At 33.9% G+C, this 27915-nt stretch overlaps 1 protein-coding gene across 3 annotated transcripts in view; it reads right to left on the reverse strand.

Annotated features, from left to right (window-relative positions):
- CSMD3 (CUB and Sushi multiple domains 3) overlaps positions 1 to 27915 on the reverse strand; it is a 577908-nt gene that overhangs the window by 234251 nt on the left and 315742 nt on the right. For all 3 annotated transcript variants that reach the window (XM_041407558.1, XM_041407557.1, XM_041407556.1), the window contains 4 exons: positions 17227 to 17409; positions 15709 to 16035; positions 8869 to 9063; positions 4508 to 4646 (listed from right to left, as the gene is read on the reverse strand). In XM_041407558.1, the coding sequence (XP_041263492.1) occupies positions 4508 to 4646; positions 8869 to 9063; positions 15709 to 16035; positions 17227 to 17409 (844 nt within the window). The remainder of the gene's footprint in view (positions 1 to 4507; positions 4647 to 8868; positions 9064 to 15708; positions 16036 to 17226; positions 17410 to 27915) is intronic.

Raw genomic sequence — 27915 nt, forward strand, 5'->3', positions numbered from 1 at the left:
CTTGTTAATAAATATTACTTGCATATGCTATTTCATAGTAATATTATCTTTCATTTTTGAGTAATTAATTAAATTATATGGAGGGCATGTTGATGCATTTGCCAAAAATATCAAGGTACTTTGTATCATCAATGGCTCACACTTTTGAGTTCCTACCTTACAATCATCTATAAGCAGGGATAGAATTACTTGACCCTTGACTCCAGCGGCTTTCTGCCAGCTGAGACTCAGTCCAAGGTAGTGACAGAAGTTATTTGAAGAAAAACCCACAACTAAAAATCCTTTTTAGAAAGCACTAAATACAGTATGTGTGCTCTCCCTGTCAAGGAAAAGCTGAGTGTGATAGTGCTGCTAGATATCTCCTTGCTTGTCTTCTTTTAGATGGCATCAGCAATTCCAAACACCTGTTTGGTATTTTGACAGCGGTTTATCTCTTTCTTGCTATGACAGACTTTAGATCAATCATAATGCTTTATAATGGACTCTGATGGATTACTGAAAAACCTTTCCAGAATTAAAAAGCAACAATTAACAGCAGGATCTTACAGTGACCCTTAGATAGTCTTAATTCTTGCTCTGATTTACTTAGACACCTAATTCAGCTTTGTAAAATCCATTCAAAGAACTGTGTGAGTAAAGCCAATGTACTGAGGAACTCAATATTTCACTATTTGTCCCATGAGTCCGAGCCTAAAGATCTAAAGGAGTCTGGCAAAAGACAAGAAGAAAAATTAAACCTACAAAACATGTATTTTCTTTAATTGCTGTTCTGCTCCCACTAATAACATATAAAAGAGCATGGAACTCAAGTGATAGGGAGTTACAGAAATGAAGTGGGATAATCCTAGAAGCAGGAAGACTGAAATTTTTGGATTTTGTTTGCTCCCCCAGTAACTCATAATGACATCCTGAAAGCTACTAGGCAATAACTTGCTCTTTTCTATATTTTCTTCTTTTTTTTCTTTTTTTTTTTTTTTTTTACAGCAATCCATACAACACAGGAGAAATCTTGGAAAGAGATCATTTAGTCTTGCTCAACTTTCTTAGCACCTATATCAAAAGCATACTTGAGACAGAAGGTGTAAAAAGCTGTGGATCTTATAAATGTAATGTAACTCCCAGGCCACTCAAGTCAAGTTGAAATTAAGTTGAATCTCCAAACACATAAAGGAAATCCTCTCAAAACTACTTAAGACTACAACACCACAAATATTAGAAAAATATGAAGATGGAAAAAATTAATAATCACCCATGAAAGAAAATGTAAGAACTATTTTTAAGTGAGATGAATTGAAACAAATTTGAAGAGGGCATTATATTCAATGCTTTTGCTTGGTCATTTAGCTTAAAAACTGGTCAATTTAAATTTCATTTATAAATCTCATGCTTATATCAGTTTTTCCTTCAATATCTTTTCCCTTGATGCTCAACATGTCTGCTGTATTTACACGAATTTTTCCCTCTGGTGTAAGAAAACAATAGGGGCTTTTAGGAAACGGAATAAAAAACCTTGTGTTCATGCAAGACCCTTCCAATATTCTTTCCTACTTAATTGATCATTATTGTTAAATTAACCTGGATATCTTAATTGCTATGTCACATCTAATCTTATGAAGGACTCACAAGCAGACAGGAGTGAAAAAAGTTTTAACACAGGAGATCCCACATACACTTTTTTAGGAGGACTTATTTGAATAGATAAAGGTGCCTGAATATTTATAACACACATCTTTTTTTCTAAGAGACACCCTTATCAAGTCATTGCCGTGTCAGGATTTCCTGCTGCACAGTAAATGCTCAATAGACAAATGTGACTAGTACTCCAATCAGTAGTTTGCTATCAGCATCTCTCACATTTAAATACTCATAATTAGGCTTCATGATAAACACTTCATTACAATCAAGAATGGCATTGCCATTTCTCACTTCTATCATTTCAATTGAGCCTAAAAAGAGACTGATTTATAACAAAATATCAACAGATTATCTATCTTAGCTATGCTTGTAGAATAGGAATAAACATTAAAAAAAAAATACATGCACAATCATATAACAATATATGAAAAAGTTATTTTTTACATGCCAAAACCACAAAAGTTAATAGTTATTTTTATTTGATTTGTCTGTAGCGCTCCTTCTTTTCTCATGTCTCTGTCTCCTTGGCACAGGAATTCTTTAGCATGCAGTCATGGAATGCAGTATCTCGCTCCTATCCAATGTGGTAAGAAGATATAGGAAAGTAGGAAAACTAAAAGGAAACTACTTTGCAAGTGGGAAACTTGGAAAAGCTAAAAATTATTTAAAAGTTATAGACATGTACAACATGTCTTTAAATCTTTGTCCCTGACCAAGAAATTCAAAATCTTTCAAACAACCACACATACTGTGGAAGTTTTGGTGTTTGCACTAATAAAGGCTATAAACAGTATGTGTGTTTCTCGGGACAAAGTTAAAAGGCAAAGAAATGGGCAAAATATGAGAGGTTTTTTTTTTAATCATATAGGAAAGTCATTTGGCTATAGTTTTAAAACTGTGTATTTCAACAAAATTATCCTTTTCTCTTAAGAATGTGCAGCTGAAAATTTGCAAGCAGAAGCAGCAGAACAAGGGTAGCCAAGACTAGAAGGAGCCTTTAAAAAGCTAATGCGTAAATTACCCAGAAGGCAAATTTAAACTATGTGAAAAATAATAATGTCTAAGTAAGTAACATAACAATAGTTTACAAAATGTTGTCTTTCATTGCAGTATAAAGTTTTATTCCATCATTTAATTTATAAAATAACTTTTTCTTTTCATCCAGACACATAACTATATATATCTACGTGCATCTGTGTGAACATACATAGATGTATTTTTAAGTGTACTTCTGCACAGAGATACATAAGAGCACACATTTATCTGCAATAGGGCCTCTCTGGATTGCTGCATCTGAGCAATATGTGTACCACACCAATTCTGACAAGTGACAAGAGTGTCAAAAATGAGCAGCAATGGGAAAAAAAGTGTGATAAAGAGGATAGAAACTTTCTCTGTGATCCAAAGAGACCACATCTTGTTCTTTTTTGATCTTTCTTACAAGAGTAATAGAGGTTGTGCAATTTTATGACAAGGCATTAATGTATTACAAACAAAAACTATGCAAGAGAGTGTCAGATTTAGTAAAACTCAGGTGCAAAGAAAGAAAATGCAGCTGGCACTGTATTTTGCAGATATAAAGGCAAATGCTTTTTACTTTGAAATGCCTGTCCATGTTAAATATGTCATTTAAATGAATTGCTGAATTAAAAATCAACTATTTGAAATTATAATTTTATTTTCAAAAACTTAAAAGAAGTTTCAGCAGGAGGGAGTTATTAAATTTTTTTTTTGTATTCTAATTGGATAAAATTTGGTAAATCATTATTTTAAGTGATATACTAGTGATTTTGCAAAACTAGATTTCATGTGATGGTAAGGAGAGAAAATAAGTGAAGTGTACATACTACCTGTCCTTTGATTTTTTTATATTGTCCCATGAACACTTTATTATAAAGTAACATATAATACTAAAATAAAGGTTTTAAAAATCTTATCACAATGACAAATTTTGCAAAGAGAATATGAATTTTATCCCTTGCTAAAAACCCTTTTGAATTGCATTAAAATTAAGAAATACCTTCTTTTAAGTCAAGTGTGAGCAGGCCTAGTCAAAACATGCTGCATAAATATCAACTGAAAAACTTGTATGATATTTTTACACTATAATTCTCATCATCAATGTCACTTTTTTACTGGATTGTCATCTAATTTGTTTAAATATTTACAATTAAAAATCATCTAAAACATAAGAAGAATAGCATTTTTATTGCATTTTTTGTCTTGTTTTCTGATAAAGAGTTCAAATTAAATGCCAACATCTTGCTACCATGAAAAATGTAAGGTACTTCAGCACATTTCAATCCTTTGATTAAGGCAGGCACCTTAGTAACAGACATCAGTCTAGGAAAAGTGGAATGGTGCAGTAATGTGGGGACACTGGAACTCCATCCTGAGAGTACACAGTCCTTTCACAACAATAGTTCAGCTGATATGATAATTAAATATTCAGAGTGGGGAAAATTATGACTGCATTTAATTTAGTTTTCTCAGCTGATTCAGATTTTCAGAGTTGAAGATTATGTGATTTTGAGAGGAAAAAAAAAAGAACTTAGCAATTATAATTCATCACAGCAATATAGTTAAAAGCAAATTAAACATACTAATATTTAAAACCAGACAATATTTTTTACTGGGCTAGACAGGCTTAAATATGGGTAAGAGGGTAGAAATTTCAAAAGTTTTTCAGCATCAAAGTAGAAATTACACTGAAGATAATATCTGTGCTCTGAAGGAGTTTCCAAAAGTCCTATGTGATAATAAAATTGCTTGTTTTTAGAGATAATGCAAATTAATGTTATGATAAAAGTAATAACTCCTGTTTCCTGGTAAAAAATGGAAAACAAGAAGTAAGAAAAACATTAGCCAAGACCTTTCGAATGTAATTTTGATAGAGTGTCCAGGTTCAGCTTCTATCACCCACTCACAATTCAAGGAATCTTTATAATACCCTGGCCAGCCTGGAGAGAGGATTACTCCACTTGGAGATGAAAAATGCCCACCACATGGAGCTAAAAATGAAACAAAGAGAAAGGTAAATAGTACAGATTTATTAGGTGCAATTCATATTTACCAATTTCAATATAGGACAATTAGAATGAACAAATATTGAAAATCCAGTTGCAGGAAGATGAAGTAGCTTCAAAACTGACAGGGTCTGTGATGTTCAGAATTAGATGGAGATAACTGAATTAAGACCTTAAAAAGATTAAATAAACTGTTTAACAATTCTGAAAAAAGGTTTTCTACCTACTGTGTTGTTATGTGTATAATACATTTTCTGCATTAAATAACATAAACAAAACACAGTCTCTACAAAGTATCATTATTTTTGCTTTAAATTGTGCGCAGAGAGACTTGAAAAACTTGTTAAAGTTGTAGCTGAGTTTAAAGCTAGAAATCAGTAAGCTATTATTTTAAGTTTGACATCACGGAATCCACTGTCATACCACATACATTTTGCTTGGCATGTTAGCAGTTCAAATTCCTCATTCATGAAAAAGAAATACCATTCTTACAAGATCAGTTGATATTTTTTAATTGGAAAATATATATAAATATTACAATATATACTTCTGCAAGCAGTACTCATGTAGAGGGGAAAGATCACCTGCTTCAGCCTGCTCAACAGTTTGCCTTATCCATCCCAGGATACCACTGACCTTCTTTGCATCAAGGACACATGTTTAACTTGGTGTCCACGAGGACACCCAGGGCCTTTTCCACTTAGACAGAGCAGAAGCATGTTACTTTGCAGGAAGAGAAGGCTGCACTATAGAGTTTAATAACACCATGGTTCCAGGGGCCTTCATGCATACAAGGCTACTCCAAAAAACCACAAACCACAAAATAACAAAAAAACACCCAACTGTGTCACAGTTAGTGTCACAGTTCACCGTGCATATCACTGTACATTGCGAAGAAATTGGAAAGGTCTTACTGTACCGTTGACAAGCTAGTGTCTGTGCTAAAATAGTGTAAAATATACAACATTTTCTGACAAAAATATGGCTATTTATTAAATTTCTGTTTGTGGTTATTTCACCTAGCAGAGCCTGCAAAACATTTTGGTTGTTCATTTCGACAAAGTAGAGCTGTACATATCATTGTCTATATTATTCTGAACGTCTCCGTTACAAAAAAATAGATTAATTTTGTGATTTTGTGCTCTTTGACATAACTTCCAAGTTGAAGACCATGAATTATTACATATTTGTCTGATCTTCATTTTTCTCAGGAGAACACCAAGGCCCTATATTAAAATGACGAATGGTTGTAAATTTGTTTTGGTCTCTTTTTTTTTTTTTTTTTTAGGACATAATGTTCCATCTTTCCCTCCTGTGTAGGGAAAAGAAAGAGTTTCCAGAAGTTACAGAGTTCAGAATTCATTATGTTGCAAACACTTCTAAATATGCAGATGCATATCTCTTTTTTTATTCACTGATGGATTTAAAGTGGGTGCTTCTCACCTTTTATCTTAGAGTTGTTTTTTCATACTACCTACAGTAAATACCAGCCAAACAATAAGTTATTTAAACTCATATTTAACTCAACAACCAGAAGGTTAACTCTAGAGCATTCATAATTTCTATATTTTATTGTATATAACCACTTTGAAATATTCATAATACATACAGAGCCTGCAAACTACAAAATATATTGACAAGAATAGGAACCAGATGGCCTTATTCTGAGCCAGTACACTCCATAGTTACAATACAGTATTACTAAATATGTACAAAGTTCCATATTCTCACCAAATTTTCATGACACAGATTGCATTTAGAATACAAAAAGCTCCAAACCTCTATTACAAAAAATATTCCTATGAATAGTGCATTAAAAATAATGCACACTGTAAGATTGCCTAAATTTGGAATGACTTCTCTATTTTATTTAGGAGAGTTTTGCTGCTGGTTTTCCTTAAAGAAAATGTTTCTTATCTGTCCTCTGATTTTGGCTCTTGCAGATAAATATCAAACGGATTTTTTTTGTTTGACTTTCACCATCACATGCTGATTTCCTAAACCCAGGAGTACTTCCCTTCAGAATAGTTGAGCTACTGGGCTTATCTTAAAAAGCCTTGTTTTTTAGAAAATAAAACTCTCCAGTCATCGTGCCAAACAATTGTTTCCCTAACCTTTTTTGCACTGATTTTAATCCCCTCTTCATTCTTATAGTCCTGTTTGATGGTTGCCTGACAGATTCATACCCAGTGTTCCTGTGTTCAAAATGAAACTCTAGAAATATAACACAACTAGAGGTGGTCATCAAGCAGAATCTCTTTATCAAACACAAGCCTGTGTCAAGTAGTAAAGGACAATCTCAGTCTGATCCAAGATTTCTCACAAAGTCATTTGTATTTATTTCTTTGTATAGCAAGGTGCATGGGTTGAAATAGGAAATTTTCCTACGTGACCAGGCAAACAGCCTTTAGGATAACAGGCTATTCACAGAAACACTAAACATCTTGTAGATTCATAGTTTTAGAAATGTTTTTTTGAAGAGCTTATCACTAATGCTACAGAATGGCAGGATATTAAGCCTTACAAGAGTTACACAGGAAGACCAAGGTTAGAGCTTCAGCATGGGTACAACAGCACAATATTAGAACAGCTTATGGGAAAACCATCCATATAACCCTCTCACAGGAAATGAGGCATGAGGACAGGTATCCCAAACTCAAATTCATCAGGGAACAGCAAAAGCAGGACCCCTTCACTAAGGAAAAGGAGCCAGGAACCAGGAATGCTCATTTGTGCACGTGCACATACACACACACACACATAGTGCCTTCACAGACAAATCCAGTTCCACCTGAGAAAGCTGAACAGGACTGGATTGGTCACAGGAAAGGGGTTTGGTGGCAACAAAGTGACTGTCTGAGCTGAAACAGAATCCTGGGCTGTGGGCAGGTCTGGGAGGAAGTCCCAGCAGACGTTAGCCAAGATTGTCCTGAAAAACTAGTATGTTGACCCTGTTAATCTGCGCCAGATTATTAAATAGCTCCCTCTGGTATACTGCAATTTCTGACAATTCTGAACTGTAAGGAAAAATGTACATCAGTCACATCGCTAGTCAGTATGTGGAGCTTATGCCTTTGACTTGATATATATGACAATGAAATTATGAGGTATATGTAGAGTTTATATCAAACAGTTTATATCAAATATTTGTCTGTTTTACAGACAAATGTGTACACAGTCAATAAAACTTCTGAACACCCTAACAGACCAAATTAAATTGTCAATTTAAAAATACTTCAAATTGCCTTCCTATTTAATTATAATTTTAAAAAATATATCTAATTCTACAGCTGATAAAAACCATCTAATTCAAATATACCTTTGTCTCAAACTTTAGGATTCCAATATATTTTCCACTCAGAGTCTCAGACCATCTGTGAATCATATTATCATTGTGCATGGACTGACATTTAAAAATATTCTCAGTAATTTAAGATTATAATGTAACATTGAAAATGCAAGCTTATATATTATTAGCAATGTTGTACAGATACGTGAACCTTATGATAAACAAAAGGTATTATGGCCTACCCTGTCCAGTGAAACTGACATACCTAATATCTATGAAACAATAATCATTCATCATAGAAAGTAAATATGGATGCAAAGCATATTATAAGCAGTTGCACTAATGTATTAAAATTGTTCAAATTTTGTCAGGAAGGCAGTTACATAACGAAAGTAAGAACTAAACTGTTGTTTACTGTAAAAGCTAACAAACCAGAGATTATATTATCATTGATTTTTTTTTTTCAGTCATTACAAACAGCTGAAATAATTTTCCCCCTTTAGGTGCAAAGATCCTCGAATACAAACAAGTAATGAAGCAAAGATTATATTTAAGAGTCAATTAATATAAATAAGTCAAAGGAAATATGTATAACCATGTGATTTTATGTTGCTATGTATGGAAGTATTTAATTTCTAGAAAAAAAAATCAATTGCTAAGAGAGTCTTCCCCAGCCTAGAGTCACTGTGGACAGAAGAAACACAAGTACTGCAACAGAGAGCTAAAACATCTTAAGCAGTTTTAAATACCATAGCCAAAGACCCAGAAGAGATCAGCATTTTCATTCTAATGTAATACTGTATCAGCAATAACAGAAGCTTTGTGCTATTCATTTTCAAAAATCTCAACTTCATTTGGTGGCAATCTGAAATGCATTATATCAAGTTCTCCTGATTTAGAAAAAAATATTATACGTACCTCCACACTTAGGAATAGGTCCACTCCACATTACTTTTCCATCCACTAGCATACAAGTAATTGTTTCAGTTCCTTGTGTTTTAATAAATCCTTCTTCACATATAACTGAAATTGAGCTCCCCAGCTGAAAGTTATCACCAAAACGCCGAGCATTGATTGGTACTCCAGGATCTGGGCACTCATTATGTCCAAATGCTTTTTAAGAGAAAAAAAAAAAAAGTGGTAGAGGACATAGAACTCTTGCAAGGAAGATGACATTTTAAAGATTTTGTTTGTTAGTAAGAACAAACAATTTATATTAGGAAACTGAAGGGAAAAATAAGAAACAAGAACTTGCTTAACAGCAGAAAATGAAAACAATATAAATAATTGCTTAAAATATGAAGTTAAACCAGCATGGAACTCAGCTTGGAGAGCTTGTTGCTGGCAGATTTCAATGATGGCTAAATTCTACTTTTCCAGCAACACTCATCCTATTTAATATTGAAATGGGACAGAATGTTCTTTCAGAAGGGCAGGGCAATCATTTATGTATGATACAAAAACTTTACTCATATTTTCACCATCACCATCAAACCATTTGAGCCATACTGACCTTCAAGGGCTTGATCCTACCACAGTTAATTTTGTTTCCTGTATTTAGAGCTGGTGAGCAGTGAAAAAAAGGGTTATGTTGGCTGAAGAAAGAAAACTTGAAACTTTGAACATTTCAAGTTTAGGTCTGGATGAATTGAAAAAATTTAATTTCCCTGTATACTTGCAGATACTATGACAAAGACTGTTCATGTCTTTTACTGCAGAATATACCTTACTTTTGGAGAAGAAAGACCATCTTCCTAACAGAAATTAGCAAAGTCATATTTATAGCATTATCATTAAATGATATGTAGCAGTTAGTTATTGTATTTTGTTGTTTTATTGATGAAGAATACTGCACATGCATCTCATATTTTTTTAAATGTTGATTTTTCAGTAAGAACAAATATCCACCTTCCTTATGTGTGATGACTGCAAATTGTATCTTCCTAAACATGTTTACATGTGGAGACATCAGAAACTACTAAGTCCTTAAAAAGAAGATTTTCACTTTTTTCCTCTGCAGTTTTACTAATGTGTCTGCTAGACAAAATATATACAAATCCCCTAATTATTTTTTTAAAAGTAATATCTCAATAAGTTACTAGAAAGATTTCTCAGATGTTCCATTACAGAGGTATTTTAAATCATAATAACTGACAAGAGAAAGCATTTATTTATCGACATTTTGACTTGGGCACTGCCATATATATTGGGAATGAAAATAGTGCTTTCATTGAATAGTTGTCTACCATTTAAAGATTGCATTAAAAGTGATGCAATCCCATACTTTTGCAGAGGAGTTACAAAAACTTTTCCAATTCTTTGTACACAGTCATCACTTTTAGGGAAGGCATTGATTGTCTGTTTTTCTTACTACTTTCAGACAACCCAGAGATAGATTTTCAATATTGTTATCTATAAATGTAGATAAATGTTGACTCCATGTTTAGCTTGCTTGTGTGTGACACCATTTTATTAAGGTTGAAAAATCAATTAATTGCTCTATATTTCAGCTCAGGAAATGCTGCCACTGCTGCTCCTATGTGATCAATTTTACTGCATAGAATGACTTTGAGAGGCAAGATAGTGAAAGACAATCTGTCCCACCAACAGCAGTCACTTGTAGCTTAGCCTGGCTACAGTTATATTATTCAATGAGCCAAATTACATCTGCTAATACTTCTAAAAAGCTTGATGGTGGAGCTGGAATATTAAACACTAGCCTTAGGCTGAAAAGAAAAAGAACATATGGGTATATGATTAATTAATATTTTACTTGTTAACAACAAATCAAGAAAAGTTCCTTATTAACTATTACACATAAAGAGGAGGTACAGTTTTCCTGGCATTTATCTTCATCAACCATCATGACTGTACAAGTACATAAAGCAATATCTGGAAAAATGTCAGGAAATATCACAGATCAGAACAATAGGGATATTCTGCTATTAACTCAGAAGGATACTAAAATATGCATTTTGCATTAAGAAACAACAATAACAACAACAACAACAAAAAAAAGGAAGGAGTTGCCGAGATCTCAGGAGATAGGAAGGGAAGGTATCTACCTAATCACAACTCATGCCATCTAAAGCCAGTTTTGAAAGGTTCTTTCAAGTAGGACTAGAAAGGAACGGTCCACTGGCGCAGTTAATTGTTTTGGTGGATTGCCCTACCAAGACTTTCAGCTGGTAAGTACAGCAACAGCTTTGAAGTAAAGATAGTACTTTCAGAAGAAAATATCAGAGAAAAACAAAAGTTAAGGGAACATAAAATAATAACAATATATTTCATAATAAAAACGATCGTGAAAGACTATTTAAAGCCATGTAAACAAGTGGCAGCTTATACCATCACACAGTACCATCACACAGTACCATCACATGTAAACTCCTACTTTTTTTCTGGTACACTACACTCTGAAGAGTTCTAGCTTGAGAAGTACTGAGACTGAAAAAGTCTTAACAGGAGCAAGTGGCAGGAAAAATGTGTTGCTGTGAACATACTCTAACACAGCAGTAAACCACAGTAAATCACTTTTTGGATATAAACACATCATCTGGGATTGTCCTAGTCTTGGTCCACTGAGCTGAAATCACTGGAGTAATGAGGCTGATGTCAGAGGCCCATAGTTTAACCTTTTTCAGGCTGCTATGTAATTCATAAGGTTTATGCTAGCACAATTAAGCAGCTGTAATAAAAACAGTAACAAAAATATCAACATAATAAGAAACAGCAGGTCATTCAAGCTTATTCAAAGATATTTGCCCAGAACTATACCCCAATGAATGAGGAACAGCTCAGATAAGTCCACAGCAAGCATAAATCAAGCAATCTGGAAGATGCTTTCTACCTCAAAATACTCATCCACCTCAGGTCAAATGAAGGTTAGCATGAATCTGGTTTGTGGAATGCCAGCCCATGGAGGACCTAGCAACTTCTGAGTTTCCTCTGCATTAACTCCTTTGTCACAGGAAGTAAATATTCATTATCTGTCACATGGTTTCAGTTGTCACACTGCATTTTAAGTGTGCATTTCATCCGTTCTAACATAAGTTGGAAATCTACACTGAAGCAAAGAGGCTATATAAATTTATTTCTTGTAATTTATGTGACTATATTCAATACTATGTCTAGCTCTGTTCTCCATAATTAAACAAAGTGGGAAGCATTCATAAAGGAGTCACAAATATGATAAAAGGCTCATACTTTCCTTGAACTGAGTAGTTCAATACATATAACTTACTACAGGCAGGATTAGGTGATGACTGACTTTATAAATACCGTAACAGGCACCAGAAATATCATTAACAGCTCTTGGGTTTGGATATAAAGGGGAAACAAGGAATCAGGTGTAAATACGCATTTCCATAGCAACCTAAACCAATGCAGTTTTAGGCTGCTATGTCCCTGTGTTCTGTTGCACATAGTGAAATATTTTTTTGCCTCCTTTTCCAAGCAGAAAATCACAACCTTTCAGTTCCTATTCCATTGCTTATTGGAACATTCTCTGTATCATCCATTTTCAAGTCACATATTTCTATGATATAGTCCCAAAAATTTAACTAAATGGGAAATCTTTGTTAGACTTAGTGTAATAACTCAAAGATGACACACCTGAAATCTAATTTTTTGCTTAATTCCAATAAAATTTAGATGTATGTTCAATTTTACTGGAAGATGAGTAATTATCTGAGATCAAACATGTTTCTGTAATAAAAATAAATATAGCATTGAAATATTTTCTGAGAAATACCATTAAATAATCAGGTTACATAATAGTAACTCAGTTTTATCTTCTCCATTCTACACCTCAAAAACATCAATGAAGTTTTTGGGTTTATTTTAGTATTTCATTACTAGCCTACATTCTTATTAGAAAAGATTGATCAAGACATACTGTTTCTGTGATATACTGTTACTACTCTTGAAAGGGGCAAAAAGAGACTGATAGCTTTGGAATATATCAACTGGAGAGTTAGCAGAAAACAGATATTTTTAATTAACTTCGGTTGGTTTTACAAAAGCTAAGAGCGAAATTCTATTCACTCCTTTTTTATCATCTCTTTTGGCCTTTATTTAATATGGAAAGATTACTTCTATAATTTATCAGATTGAAGCTGTCTTTACTGAAGAAATAGTAGACATTATTTGGAGATATTGTTGTTTTTGTAAGCAGATTTTAGCTACAGAGTTTAACAAACACCTGCACAAACACACCCAAGAAAAGAAATAAAAATATAAATGTGTTAAACCACTCAAATGTGTAAAACACTTTAAATTCTTTTTAAAGTTAATTTGTTTCATTATATAACAGGTAAAATTAATATTGGACTGTTGCTTCTTATTAAAATTGTATCACTTTATACTATTGGTGCAGAATTTAAATGACACAATCAAACTACTACATGCACAAAGAAATCTGCAAATTTTTTAAAGAAGCAGAATTTATCTGATAAGTATATTTCCATGTAGTTCAAAATAGAAACTAAATATAAGGAGCATTCCGTGCTCATCTTCTCCATCTTTCATTTTCACTATAAATTCTTCATTAACTTACCTATATTTCGTTCCAGTTGTGCAAAACGGGGTAACTTGAGAAAATCCACTTATACACAGCCCTAATTTTTATCCTAAAAGACTACCTTAGATCCTCCAATAACTGGTTTTGGTTTTATCACCACTAAATTTAGGCTTGACAGCATTGAGCACAACACAACGAAACTTTAAAGTAAAGAGAACTGTTATAAATGTTAAAAGGACATGAGACGAAAAAAAATAAAGAGCAAATGTTAAAACTTCTGTAAAGATTCAATATCTCGTTTTCATTACGCCTGATTTCATATTTCAGTAGCTCTGAATAACCCCTGACTTTCCAATATTTAGTTACGGTACTGAGATATGTAGCTACCAGTCAAAGGTTAGTTTGGAATGATGACTGGTACCTATAAAAACCAGTTAGAAAATACCCCACGTTCTTCATGCTTACATTCTATATTTGTGATTTGTGACAAATGGTCTGAGGATGAATCAGAGGGCTGAGAGCAGAAATATAAAACAATATCACAAAAATAATGTTTACAGAATAATCTAGTGTCAGTTTATCTCTTTCCTATTCAGACATCAATGTTTAATGTAGATCTTAATAAATAATTCTCTGAAAGACTGACAACCTAAACCAAAACAAAAATTAAGAGAGCAAAAATAAACATGGAGAGGTGAAAGATGATGTAAGAAAAGCAAGCAGCCACAGGGGAATTCAGTCCTTGAAATTTTATGAAAATAATATTAACTGTTAACATTCATTTGAGAAAAATGTGAAGTCTGGGTCTCTCAATTACCAAGTTCTCTTAATCTCTCATTTCCTTTTTGATTTAGAGGGTTAGTTTAGGTTTTTAAGAGTAAAAAAACCTAAACAACAAAGGTTTTTTTCATACAGTCCAGCAGGTCACACAGGGAGGGAGAGAAGTGCTCTCCTTCAAATCATGCTGTTGTATATTCTCTTAAATCTCAAGCAAGCCTCTGGAATTATACATACTCTCAGATGTTAGGGAGAAAGACAGAAATGGGACTAATTACACATGACATCACATTTTGGAAATATCAAAAGATTTATTTTATTTTGCTAATTTTTTCCTGTCTGTTGGCATGGGAAACTCTGCTACCCCTACCATCAGAAAGAAAGAAAAAGAAAAATCCAAGTTTCCAGATGTGGGGGGATTGATGAGGTGGAAAAGCTCTGGTTGAAGAGTACCAATGCAACCCCTACTAGATGCTCTTTTATTCCTATCACGCTCTGCCCATAGCAGTAAGTCTAATACTTCAGGATCCTGCTGGAGTGGCAAAATTTAATTTTGCATACACTCCCAGGAAATTTTCACAGTGTATCTAGCAATTATTCATGCTGTGGCCTTGCATCACCAGGTCTGCACTAGCTGGGAATATATCCTGTCTGGATTTTAGTATGGAATAAATACCAAAATACTTGGTAACAATGCAAGGTAGGCAGCTCTTCATATGTGTTTCAGAAGAAATGTAACAGTTTTGGCAGCAAAAAGATGAATAAATGCTAATGGTATTTAGTACTGGAGAGGATATTTGATATCACCTCCAATTATTATTATGTGGTTAGTAAGTAAGAAATGCAAAATAGCAAAAAAACCAAAAAAAACCAAACAAACAAACAAACAAAACCAAAAAAACAAAAAAAACCAAAAAAAACAAAAAAAAAAAAAAAAACCAAACACCAACAAAAAAAAAAAAAAACCAAAAAAAAACCAAGTCTATTGTGGTTTGACTGATCAAAGAGCTCCTATGGCTGCTCACTGAACTGCAGTGACTAGGAGATAACAAAGATTGCAGCCATCAGCTCCAGGATATTACACATGTTCACAGCTGAACATATGAGTTTTCAAGAACAGTTTTGTACAGGTAGTGGTGGTGATTAATATTATGTGGCATTGCATTGTCAGCAAATTTAGTAAAGCTCTATTATATAATTTGGGATTGGCCTGATTTGTCAGTCTGCCAAACACTCCTATCACGATGATCTCTAAAGCTATAAATGAGAACAATACGTGTATTTGCGGCCCTAGCACAGTATTTGAGCAATGATCCAAACACCTATATTAGGAATTTTTAGTTATATAGGATTTGCTTGAAGCTGTATTACCATAGCATCATTTTTAAATACTTAAGCCTATCTCCTAGACTGTATGTTGAAAACAAAACCACACACACAAAAAAAATATGATTACTCACTGTTATAAGTGATGTTAAATCCACGTCCTGACATTGAATGGTCAGCTTGAAATTCCAGACGCAAAATATGACCATTACTGGTAAGATGGGAAGGAACTTCAGCACCAGTAAATGTTCCAATTATGGGGGAATCTACAGAATCACCATCTTTAACTGCAAGGAAGTCAAACTGAGATTCCAAGTCAAAGTCATTAAAGGAGAGATGAATTCGACTCCCAGGATCTGAAATTATTGTCCAGATACAGTTTAAATTATTCCCATATCCCTCTGGATAATCAGGTGAAAGAACTGTTCCCATCGGTGCAGTGAAATTGGAAAGACAAGGAACTGCCAAAAAAGGGAGAAATAAATTAGATAACTGAATAGAACACTTCAATAAAGACTGTTCTAGGACTAAGTTTTTGCAAGAAATCTTAAAACTTGCTGAGTACCTCAACTGAACAATCCATTATTTGTAGTGATATGTGAATCTGGAAAGAAGGTTGTTTTTTCAATATTCATATTTCCCTCCTCTCAATAAAACTACCTCTCAAGCAGAGCCCACAAGAAATAAAGAAGGTATTTGTTGCATTGGAAATCCATGGCAGTCCTTATAATTTACCCTTGATAACAATAACTTGGCACCACTTATTTTCTCTTGTAGGGAATTGCTTGGATGAGCAGACCTCCCACTGAGCACATTAAAGGGGCAGAAAGTCAATAGTGCCCTTATCATTTGTTGTTCACACAGAGGCACAAGAAATTAAGAAGCCTCAAAGAGACGAGATGTTTTGTTGTTATCAGGAAAACATATTATATTCAATAAATTCAGCTGAGCCATATTAAATTGAGTTGCAGAGATGAAAGCAACTGATTGCACTCTGAATATATTTGATCCATACTATTTAGTGGAAAAGTTAAGAAAGGTGCTGCCACAAATAAGTATCACAACACTGTATATACCTATGCTATATAATACAACTTATGCTATATAGTGCAAATGCTTTACTTATGCTATATAAGAAAAATGTTTTCCTTATGCTATATAATGCTACTGGAAGAGAGCTATAAATACTTATGACAATTTAAGTGCTAAGAGTTATTTATATAAAATACATGGGGGAAATGTAAATAATTTAAACTCTTGATTTCAATTCAGTGACTTCTAATCTGATGAAATATATTAATTCTTAAGACTGGCTATCAAAATTGTATCATACATAATTTACATCATAAAATCAACAGAATCCTACCCAAAAAAAGCCAATAATAAACCACTACATCAATGCACATAAAGGGAATTGCGTTAAGACTTGGTATAAGAGAAAAAAAAAGTTTTAGCAGTTTTAGAACCTGTTCCTTGGCCATGTACATTAGGAAAACCTGCCGAGAAAAAGTAAATTCATCCTGTCAGGAGAGTTAATAACATTTTACTAACTCTAAAATCAATCACACAAATAATTACCCATAATTATTACCCATAAGTAAAGCTTATCACAATGCCTTAAAAATAATAGTAAGAAAATATGTGGTACATACAAATACAGATTGGTATGTTTGCAGACCACTGGTTGTTTTCTTGGCAAATGATAGATTTCTCTCCAATTAATTCAAATCCAAACTGACACTCAAACCTTAAAACATCACGATTAGAAAATCCGTCCCCTTCTCTAATACCATACAATGGTGTTCCAGGATCCCCACAGCTTTCTTTTTCAATTTCTGTTGAAATAAATAAGGAATTTATTTGTAGAAGAATAAAACAAACTTGCTGCATGTACATGCTGACATGTAGAAAATTCTAAGCAAATTAAAATGATCTATATAAGAACAGCTGTCAAAATGCAACACTGAATCTGATTCTATACCCCAGGTTCTTAGGGAGGAAATTCTGCATATGGAATCCCACCAGGGGGAATGAGTGAGTGGTTGTGTTGGGCTTAACAGTTAAATCACTACAAGATATTAGAAAAATCGAAACTCTTTGTGTTTATAAAATACTTGAGAATTAAAGGATATGAGGAAAAGTATTTCTGCCCTATTTTATTTAATAAAATTTTTAATAACAATATCATTAAGTAAAATACTGCTAGTAAACATGAACCCTTAAAAGAGACCAGTTCCCCACTGTGTAAACACTGCCCATGTTGCAATGCAGTTCAAACTGAGGTACTAATGACATGGCATATAAGGGAGTGGTGGCACCAAAACCATTGCCCACAGTAAAAAAGGAGGCTAAACATAAATATATATACAAATTTATATACACATACATTATGTAAACATATGCAAAAAATAATTTCTCTATAGTAAAATAACATTTTACCTCAGTAGTCTCAACAGCAAGGAATCTGAATGATTACTAATTCAACAAATATTAGAGCTATGATATTCTCTCAAGCTGCATCCTGTTTTAACTTTTAGCGGTTACAGGCATGGAAGAATCTTCTAAAAATCTACATGCAATGGCAGCAAGAAACATCACCGTACCATAGTTTAAGGTTTTCTCTTTAAAGGTCTTGAAGCCTTTTCTCTTTTTCTCACATTTCCATATATGATAGTTTGAATACAAGGTAAAAACAGAATAGCAAGTGTTTTGATTTTAACTCAAACAATTTTTCTAGGGTAATATTTTGATTTCTCAAAGCTTTCAGATATTAAGATTCTAAATACAATTAAAATGTGACACAAAGCAAATAAAGAACATTCCATTTTAACAAGAAACTGAAAAAGACATGAAGATTATCTAAAAAAATACTCCATAGAGTTTTGAAAGGCTTTATTATTCTGTTTGGGTAAAGAAAACTCAAAAACAACAAAAGAACCATCTAATAATAAGCACAAAAAACCCATGAACACTTCTTTTTGGTTTATTTGTATTTTTTTTTCAAACAGTTCTAGGAAAGGTTTTATATAATTCATTATTATAAAAGAAAAAAAAAAAAAACAACAGGTTCAATGTATCCTGAAATCACAAACCAGAAAAAAAAAAAAGTTACCACTTTCCTGAAGAAACAACATAAACTATCCCAAAGTACACACAAACTCACTCTCCTGTCTTCAATTTTCCTGGGACTGTTAATGTCAAACCTACAGAACTGCTCAGTTTTTAACTGCCGAAGAAATAAAAAGTTTTCCTAGGCTGTCCTGTTAGATTATCCTAAGGTCTAAGTCCGTTCATAATTCATTTGGGAAAACAAATACATTCTACAAACAAATGTATTCTATAAACTACCTTTCCAGCAAGTGACTACATCACGTAACTCACCACAGTTTTCTCAAACAATATATTCTAGGCAGCAAATGTATTTATACCTACTTCAATTTACTGTCTTTTGGGGTTTCTATTCATATGTAGCTAGGCAAGAGATTCCATGTTTTTTTCTCAAATTTGAAAAGATACATAGCTGATCAAAACTATCCCTTTCAGGACTTAAAGGAACTGTTCTGCATTCAAAAAACTACTAGGCAGAATAAAATCATTTACAGGAGCTAGTTGGAAAAAATTCTATGTGACTGAGAGATTACATCCATAGCCTTATGCTGAATTTTCTTTCTTAAACAAAATCAAGTGGAACAAAATGATGTATGAATAATGGATTTAAATTAATTAAATCATCCCTAAACCCCATTTGTATTAATTTAAATTTATAGCAAATATTTCCTTCATTACTTTTAAAACTTTGCTGGATGCATTGCTTGCAACACTTTTATACACTTTCTAAATTTTGTATTTGCACCAGTTCATCTCTGAATTTGAAACAGACTATTTGTGTCATTACTTATTTTTCCACAGGAGCAGAAATGATTGGGTTTGATTTTCTGTTTTGTTTGGGGTTTTGTTGCTGTTTAGTTGCTTAGTGGTTTTTGGTTTGGTTGTTTTTTTTTTTGTTTTTTGTTTTTTTGGTTTTTTTGGTTGGGTGGTTTATTTTTTTGGTTTTTTTTTTTTTGTTTTATTTTGTTTTGTTTGGTTTGGTTGTTTTTGGTTTTGTTTTTGTTTTTTTAATAGAAGTGCAAATACTTCTTAGATTTCTCTGGAGAACGTCAATAAACTTTCTTTAAAACAGAGAGGAAACAACCAAGCTGTTTCCTGGGCTTTTGTCACATTTTAAACACTCACATTTTAAATAGCATGATTTTAGGAAAGTGTATTAATATTTATTTGAATTAACATTTATTTTAATTCACTAAGGAGTAAATTAAAATTACATTTTTTTACTGCTAGATCTACCACTTGTGTTTCTGCTTCCCTGCACTACATATTTTGTTTCAAAAATTCCAAAGCCATTAGGTTCAGATCCTGACAGAGCCTCTCTTCCTGAAAAACTCATACTAGTCCCTCATTGTAAATAATTCATTCATGATAAATAGAAATAATTTACTGTTGTTTTATGATAAGCAGAAAACCAGTAAATTTTCAGACAGCTTAATTATTAATGCCATAATTAAAACATAGAAAACCTCACAACTATAAAATTGGAAATTTCAGTGTGAGGCAGCAAATAGTGAAGAGAAAGAGAAGGTATATGAGCTACTCTTCTGGAATATAACTTGAATGCCTGTCAATAAAACTGCATGTAAGTGTCATTTGCCTAGTGTATTTGTTGGACTAAAATATTAGCAATCATAATGCTCCCTTCCATGTAATGCAGATATAAAAAAAAAAGGTGAAATTCACAGCAGAAATTGTTAAAGAGTATATTTTAGTTTAGAAACACTATTTCTATAGTATATCAGTGTGTTTGGAATAAGTTTATTATACATATCAACTACCTTGAGAAGTCAAAAGTAAATTTGTTGGCTAAGCACATTTTTGTATTTTATTTTACATTTTGGTTACTTTGTAGTGTTACGTATTGGTTTTTGTCTCTTATGATTCATTCTGCTTTTGGAGATTTGCAGATTGTTAGCTACAATGCAGTGGCTAGGATGGATATTTGTTTTCCTGTGATCACTACCACTGTGATACAAAAGATAAGTATTGCTATTTGTGCCTAAGGAAAAAAACCAACACCTTATGAGAATATTATTTCTGGTAAATAATCCTTATTTCCTTTGTAGCCTTATAAAAAGGGAATATAACCTCTACCAATGAATAAAATTGTGTTAACAATGAATCAGGCATATTCTTTTGTGTTCTAAGTTTTTTTAGATAAAAAATAAAATCAATTTTTATTTTCAGAAAATATTTCACAAAGAAAGACATTAACAGTAAAAGGAGGGATGATTTCTGGTGACGTTAGAAAGCTATCTGTTTTTAAACTATGAACTCGGGTCGAAACTATTTAGGACACAGTTTGAAAAAAGCAATTATCCTAAAAAAATCTCTACAGTTAGCAGTTTCACAGCACTGAATTAAATTAATAATTGCAAAAGTATTCTAACCATAAATATCTAGAAAACATATCAGGTTAAGGGAAAATAAAAGAATAATATAAAAAAAAATTAAGACAAAATTTCCTTTCATTTTAAATTATCCTTTGTCTACTTTTGTATATCTCACTGAAAGATTTTGCAGATTTCTAACCAGTGATGTACTGAAGGGCGAGCCCCAGGCTACAATAGCCCCTTGTATAGCAAGATAGGAATGGGGTTTTTTTCTTACCGTTCTCTTTGTGTGAAGGACAAGCCCATTTTGGAGGTGACTAAAGGGGGCCTTGGGGAAAAGAAATGGTCACTTACTACACAAATGCATTTTGACAGAAATGCACTGGAGTTAGGGTTTGAAGAGGTAGCTTGTCTATCTTTACATTTCTGTGACTCAAGAGTGAATAAAAGATAAGAATGGGATTCTTATAAGGAAAACAATTTTGAAAGAAAAGAGATCACCGGTACACACTGGAAAAGTGCAATACTGAAGACTCATTATCACTTCAGCAGAGATTCAAAATTTGTAGTCCTTCAGGGAAACACCAAGCAAGACCAAACATTCTTTACTTTAACAACAACTCAGAACAATGCTCATTATTTGTTTTACTGACTACATCAAAGGAAAATATGACACAAAACTAGATTGGATTATTCATTCGTAAAGAGCATTTGAATTCATTACATAGTAATTTTTGAAACAAAGAATACTGGATGAACTAAATACTAGTATTTGAAAAGAAAGTTCAACTATGTAATTCAAAAAGATAAAAATTCCTGTTTGATATTTGAATTTTTTATGCAAAAGCTACAAGCATTCACCACCATATATTGACACACTGTCATTTTGCAAGATAATGCGTTAAAAATTTATGTAATCCCACTTTGAAATACCATGGTATGTACAATTTCTATACACATTACTGAATACGTATATCTAACTTAGTTGTGAAATTGTTATGCTTATGTTACCAATGCAGGATTTTCTTATTCAAAAATTTAGAAACACATACCATCATATATTTCACAGAGTCACAGAACACAGGTAAGGCTGGAAGGGAACACAGTGAGTCATCTGGTCCAACCTCCCTGCTCAAGCAGGGTCATCCCAGACATGTTGCCCAGGATTGTGTCCAGACAGTTCTTGAATATCTCAAATAAGGGAGGCAATTTTTGTAACTTGCTTGCAAAGGCCAAGGAACCAGTGTTAGTATAATCATCTTTAGGTTTGCATGCTAAGGTTTTGATAGTAGAAGGACTGTGCTCATGAAAGGGATCCATGGTGGATCACACTGAAAAGAACTGCAGCCTGTGGGAAGAGCTCACATTGGAGACGTTTGTGGAGAACTGCCCCCATGGGAGGGACCTCATGCTGGAGAAGAGGAAAAGTGTGAGGAGTCCTTCCCCACGAGGAGGAAGCAACAGCAGAGACAGCATGTGACAAACTGACCAGACCCCATTCCTTTGCCAATGAGAGGGATTATTTCTCATTATACTACTCTGATTTTGATTGGCAGAAAATTAAATTAATTTCCCCAAAGCAAGACTGTTTTGCATCCCATGGTGACTGGTAACTCTGGTCTTATCTTCAGCAGTAAACCTTTTGTTATGTTTAACCTCCCCATCCTGCTGAGGTGTGGAGTGATAGAGTCACTTTGGTGGGCACCTGGCATTCAGCTGGAATCAATCCAACATATCATCTATTTTATCCTGAAAATTCTAACTTAAATATTAAGGAGAAAAGGCACAGAAAAAGCAGAAATCGGGAAAATAAAAATAATAACTTATGAAGAACATATACATTTCTCAATGAAAACCAGGATAATAAAGAATGTAAATTACACCATGTGTCTTCATAGTATGTATACTCAAAAAACATAATCTTAAAGATGCATAGCAGACAAACAGTTTTGGATTTTCAGCAGTCTTAGATGATTCTTACCAATTTACATGGTAATAGATTGGAGATTAGTTACATTTATTTGTAATAGAGTTTAGATATCTGTAAACAAACAGAAATTTGAATCACCTAACAGTCCTTCTCCTAAATATTATAATATTTGTATGTACCTTCAAATAAAAGAAATACTTTTGTGTGTTACCTATTACTGTTAAAGTGTGAGTATCTTTATAAACAAAGGATGGAAGTTAATTTGTGAGAGAATAAAATGTCTACTTCCATGTGATTTTCAGTTGTATCTTAAAGGTTATCAATACCCTTATTTCCTTCTAATGAACCGACTTTTATCTACAGATTCAGTGTCTTGGGAGATTCAGATCTGTAAACGATTTGTTTTCACCTTAACCACTATTTTTTACCCAGAACAACTAGTGTGATTTTCTCACCCTCAATTCTGACAAGAACAGGTTTTAGATTTGTTTTATATTTATTTTCTTTTCTCCTTTTTTATTTGCCTAATAGATAGGAAAAAAGAAACTTGTCTAATATGTAGTGGGGCTATTTTTTTAGCAATTGTGAAGTGTAAAGATAGGGAATTAATCTCGCATTGTTTTTAAATACAAACAGAATGGAATGATGCCTATAGCCAAACTATAAGAAAACTCCATCTGTGCCTGACTGCTCCAGGTGAGGCACCATCGTAGGTTAAGAAGTGAGTTTTTTGGGAGGTTGTGGTCAAACCAATCAGTGCTTGGATTTGAACATTGGCACCTGATTTGGCCACTGAAGGTATGGACCGCCTCTGAGAACACAGGGGGTTAAAGGCAGAGAACTCCGAAGAGAACTCTCTTGGTCCAGTTCCGTGATGTTCCGTGACAGATCCCCAGTGGGGCTGGCTGTGGGAGGGGAAGCCATGCGGCCGGGTGAGGTAGGCCGGAGCTTGGGCAGAGGAGAGGGTGACGGGACTGGTGTCCTGAAGGTGAGGCACTGCTGCTTTTGTTGGAGCTGGGTGGGGCATCCTTAAAAGGGGAACCCTAAAGGCAGTCCTGGTCCATGTGCAGTGGTGAGGGAAGCAGTCACGAGGGCAGATGCTCTCTGGGCAGTGCCATGAGTGACATGGAAACACAAGAGGTTTCAATTGTGTTTCTGAGGGGAGCCTATGGTGCAAGGGGGGACTCCTCTCTCCTTGATGGACTTGAGGGTTGATTATTTGAGAGGTGATGATGGACTGAAGGTTGATTATCTGAGAGATGGTGACGGGGTGGAAATCTACTATGTCATTTCATGCTGTGGAGGAAATGGGGGGAGGAGGAGGAATGTATTTGGAGGGTTTTCATTCTTAGTTTTGTGTCTGTTCCTTTTTAGATGCTGTAGTTAATAAAGTTTGTTTCCTTTATTCCTAAGTTGGAGCCTGTTTTGCTCTGTTCCTAATCACATCTCACAGAAGCCACTAGGGAAAGTGTATTTTCATGTGGGCACTGGCATTTTGCCAGCCTCAAACCATGACAGACACCCATTAGCGTTTTCCTGTGTCCTTCTACAGGGGAAACAGGTATGCAAAGGGAGGAAAGGAGATTATGAGGAGGATTTAAGCATACAGTTTTTTCCCTGTATGAATTAATGAGATGTTTAATCTATAATGTGTTATACAGGACAGCCATTCAAGGGTACAGGGTCAGTTATATTCTGCTAAAATTCTAGGGGGAGAAAAGAAATGTATAAAAAAAGAGTTATTCTTTCCCTACTATGTAGGTGGTGATAACTTCCTTTGCCCTTGCTGAATTGTGCCAATTGTCAGGGTACTTCTCATTTTCCTGATCATATAAATTGATGAGCCAGAATGTGAACATTTCACAAAGAAAAAAATTGGGATAATTAATTAAAAGAGGATAATTTTTCTAATGACACTCATAGGAAAGTCAGATGAACATCCTCTGAGAATGAAGTAAGAAAAGCATGGCAGACACCATTAAAAGTAATATTGCATGTATATCACAAACACTAAACATTTCTAGTATAAAGAAAACAAGTTACAGCCATTCTTCATGACAACAGATTTTTCAGAGGGACAGCAGATATATCGGCATAATTTTTATTCCAGAATATATCTGAAATTTTCTATTACTAGCATAATATATTTCGTAACTACATTGTGTTATATATTTCAGGTACTTATAGACTTTATGGATATACATATTCCTTCTCTTCCTATTCAGGACTGTGTTCCATATCTAAAGTTATTTACTAGTCAGCCAGAAATAAGATGGCCTGGCTAATGAATGAGCCCCAGGGGGCTTTAAATAATAACCACACTTCCAATAAAATAAGTTATTCTCTTAATTTAGGTTTAGAAAATGAACTTTTATGTAGAAGTCTACCCATACAAACAATTTAATCACACCACGAGACTTCCCATTCATATAAAAAAATGAACAAAAACTGGGGTATTTCCTAAATTTCTGTTGAAATACTGCTAAATCACAGGATCTTATTAATTCCATATTTGCTTGCAAAAACAGCTGGTATTTTATCACTTAAAAAATTTCAGTTAAAGTTGTGAGAATTAGCAACAATGTTTGTATTTCATCTTTGCTGCCTCAAGAGATTTCTGTTGTCTTTATTACTATATTGTCCCAAACCCTGTCAGTGTGGTCGTTCACCTTCAGTCACATTGAAATAATACTTGCTTTGTTTCAGTATAGTTTTGATGTGAAGATGCATGTCAAGAGAGACATTGTGTTCTTCTCAAACTGCAGTGTGTATATGTATCTTTACATTCCTCTCTGCCCGTTCAATCCCCTTTGCTTCCCCAACACTATAGCTTTTAATCAGTCACACCTTTCTTCTTCAGCTAATCTCCCTCTACTGAGAACCTAGACAATGGGATGGAAGGAGGCATATTATATTTACTGTCATTATGCAGCTACTTCAATCTGGAGAAATTACATCAGGGAATAGTTAACTAACTCAGGATGACTTTTTCTCAATGTACATGACTTTAGCTGGACCAAAGATGGATCACTGAATAATTTGGAGAACCTTTCATATGATTTTTTACATTTAAAACTTAAAATGCAGTTTGACATTCTGGTGTGCTATATCACATAGTTATACCTCAAAAAATAAAGTAGTTTTGTTAAAGAGAGAAAATATCTATGACTTTCAGCAGTTCTCCCTTAGTATAACTTTTAGTAGCAGACAACTACATTATTAGCTTTCCTTATGGAAGTATAGGCAGTAGGCATGGTAAAGGAAGAATAAATGGAAAAATAATAGCAGGGAATTTTATCTAAGTCTGCAATCCTTTACATAAACAGTTTCAGTGTGAATACATGGAATATCACTTAGACCAGCAGTTATTGCTTGACCTGTCAAAAGGAAAAAGCAATGTGAATGGTAGTCACCATATGCAGAAATGTCTGAAATAATTTTCAAGGTAGCATTAAGACTAAAATCAATTTATTAGCAGTTACACAAATCCTAAAATTTCTGTGCTTGAATTATCTTTATTTCAGTGGTGGGGCCTTTCTTATTTTAAAATAAGACTTTTTCTTCCATAGACTAAATAAAATGTAAGCATGTTGTTAATCATCCTAAAGAAATTGAGCAGTAGAGAATGTGGTCCTTTGATGCTTACAAAGTATTTTAGGTTATGATAAGAACATGCTTTAATGATATGAGTAACAGGAATCTCGTGTCATTGATGATTTGACTAAGGCCTTTCACTCCACTTTAGAAAATCTTTAGGAAAATAAAATTTTTCACTGGACTAAATAGCTTCCTGTCCAATTGTCAGTATGCTTTTGAGGAACATATAAATGAAAATGAACTATATTTTTCTGGCAATATGGGAGTCAGCATTGTACAGATAATTTTGACCCTTTTTCTATAAATAGTGCTCTTCTTTTTTATTTTTAATGGTAAATATGTGCAGATAGAAGTACTAACCCAAGACTGTTGAAGCTAATATCAAGAATGTATCTATGATACATACAGAGTTGATCTGTGACAACAGTGAATCCATTTGCAGCTAGTATATTATCTCTTGACCCTTTCAAATCTATTGATCAAGGCAACCTGCGCCAGCTCTGCAACTCTTCTTTAATGCAATCAATAAATTTGTCCTCTGATACCTTTCATAATGGTTCTATGTTCTGAATATACATGTCACTATAGATCACTACCAAGGTTTTAATTTGGTAGCAACTTTATTGTCACTTAAACTTTTTCAGTTTTGCTGAGCTAGACATCTAGTCAGGAGGTAAGACTGTTAGTTCCACCTTGCTTTTGCCTTTTTTCAGAAGGTGATGGAACACAGCAGACAAGGAAAGTCTCTAGAGAAACAGTTACCAAGTCTTATTTATGTGTCTTGTTTTCTTTCCCAAGCTTCTGGTCCCATGAACCTTCAACCTACTTCTTTCTAGTTCAATCAGTTATTCCCTTCTGAGACCAGGCAACTATATCTTTCCAAAAGGAGACTACAACAGACTAAAACCAAAAACACAAAAAAACCCCAAACCCAAAACACAGAACAAATACTGTTCTCTGGCAAACAAACACATACACACACACACACACACACACAAAATAGCTCCCAGATCAACTCTATGAACACAAAGCAGAGTTTGCTTCAAAAGTAATTTAATACATTTGTACTAGGCTTAGACAACAAGGTTTTGGTAGTCAGGGGTCTGCAGAAGTGACCTCTGTGAGAAGAGGCTGCTCCCAAGTTGGACAGAGCCAGCTCCAAGAAGGACCTCCTTCTGGTCAAAGTTGAACCCACCAGAAACAATGGTGGTGCTCTTGTAAAAACATATTTAAGAAAGGGTAAAAAAATACTGCAAAGCAACTGTGACAGAAGATCAATAAAAATATGTGAGAAACAGCCCTGCAAACATGAAGGTCAGAGAAAGAAGCCGAAGAGGTGCTCCAGGTGTCAGAACAGACATTCCCCTGCAGCC

This window comes from Onychostruthus taczanowskii, unplaced genomic scaffold (assembly GCF_017590055.1).
Source record: "Onychostruthus taczanowskii isolate IOZ18803 unplaced genomic scaffold, ASM1759005v1 scaffold27, whole genome shotgun sequence".
In the NCBI taxonomy this organism is placed as follows: domain Eukaryota; kingdom Metazoa; phylum Chordata; class Aves; order Passeriformes; family Passeridae; genus Onychostruthus; species Onychostruthus taczanowskii.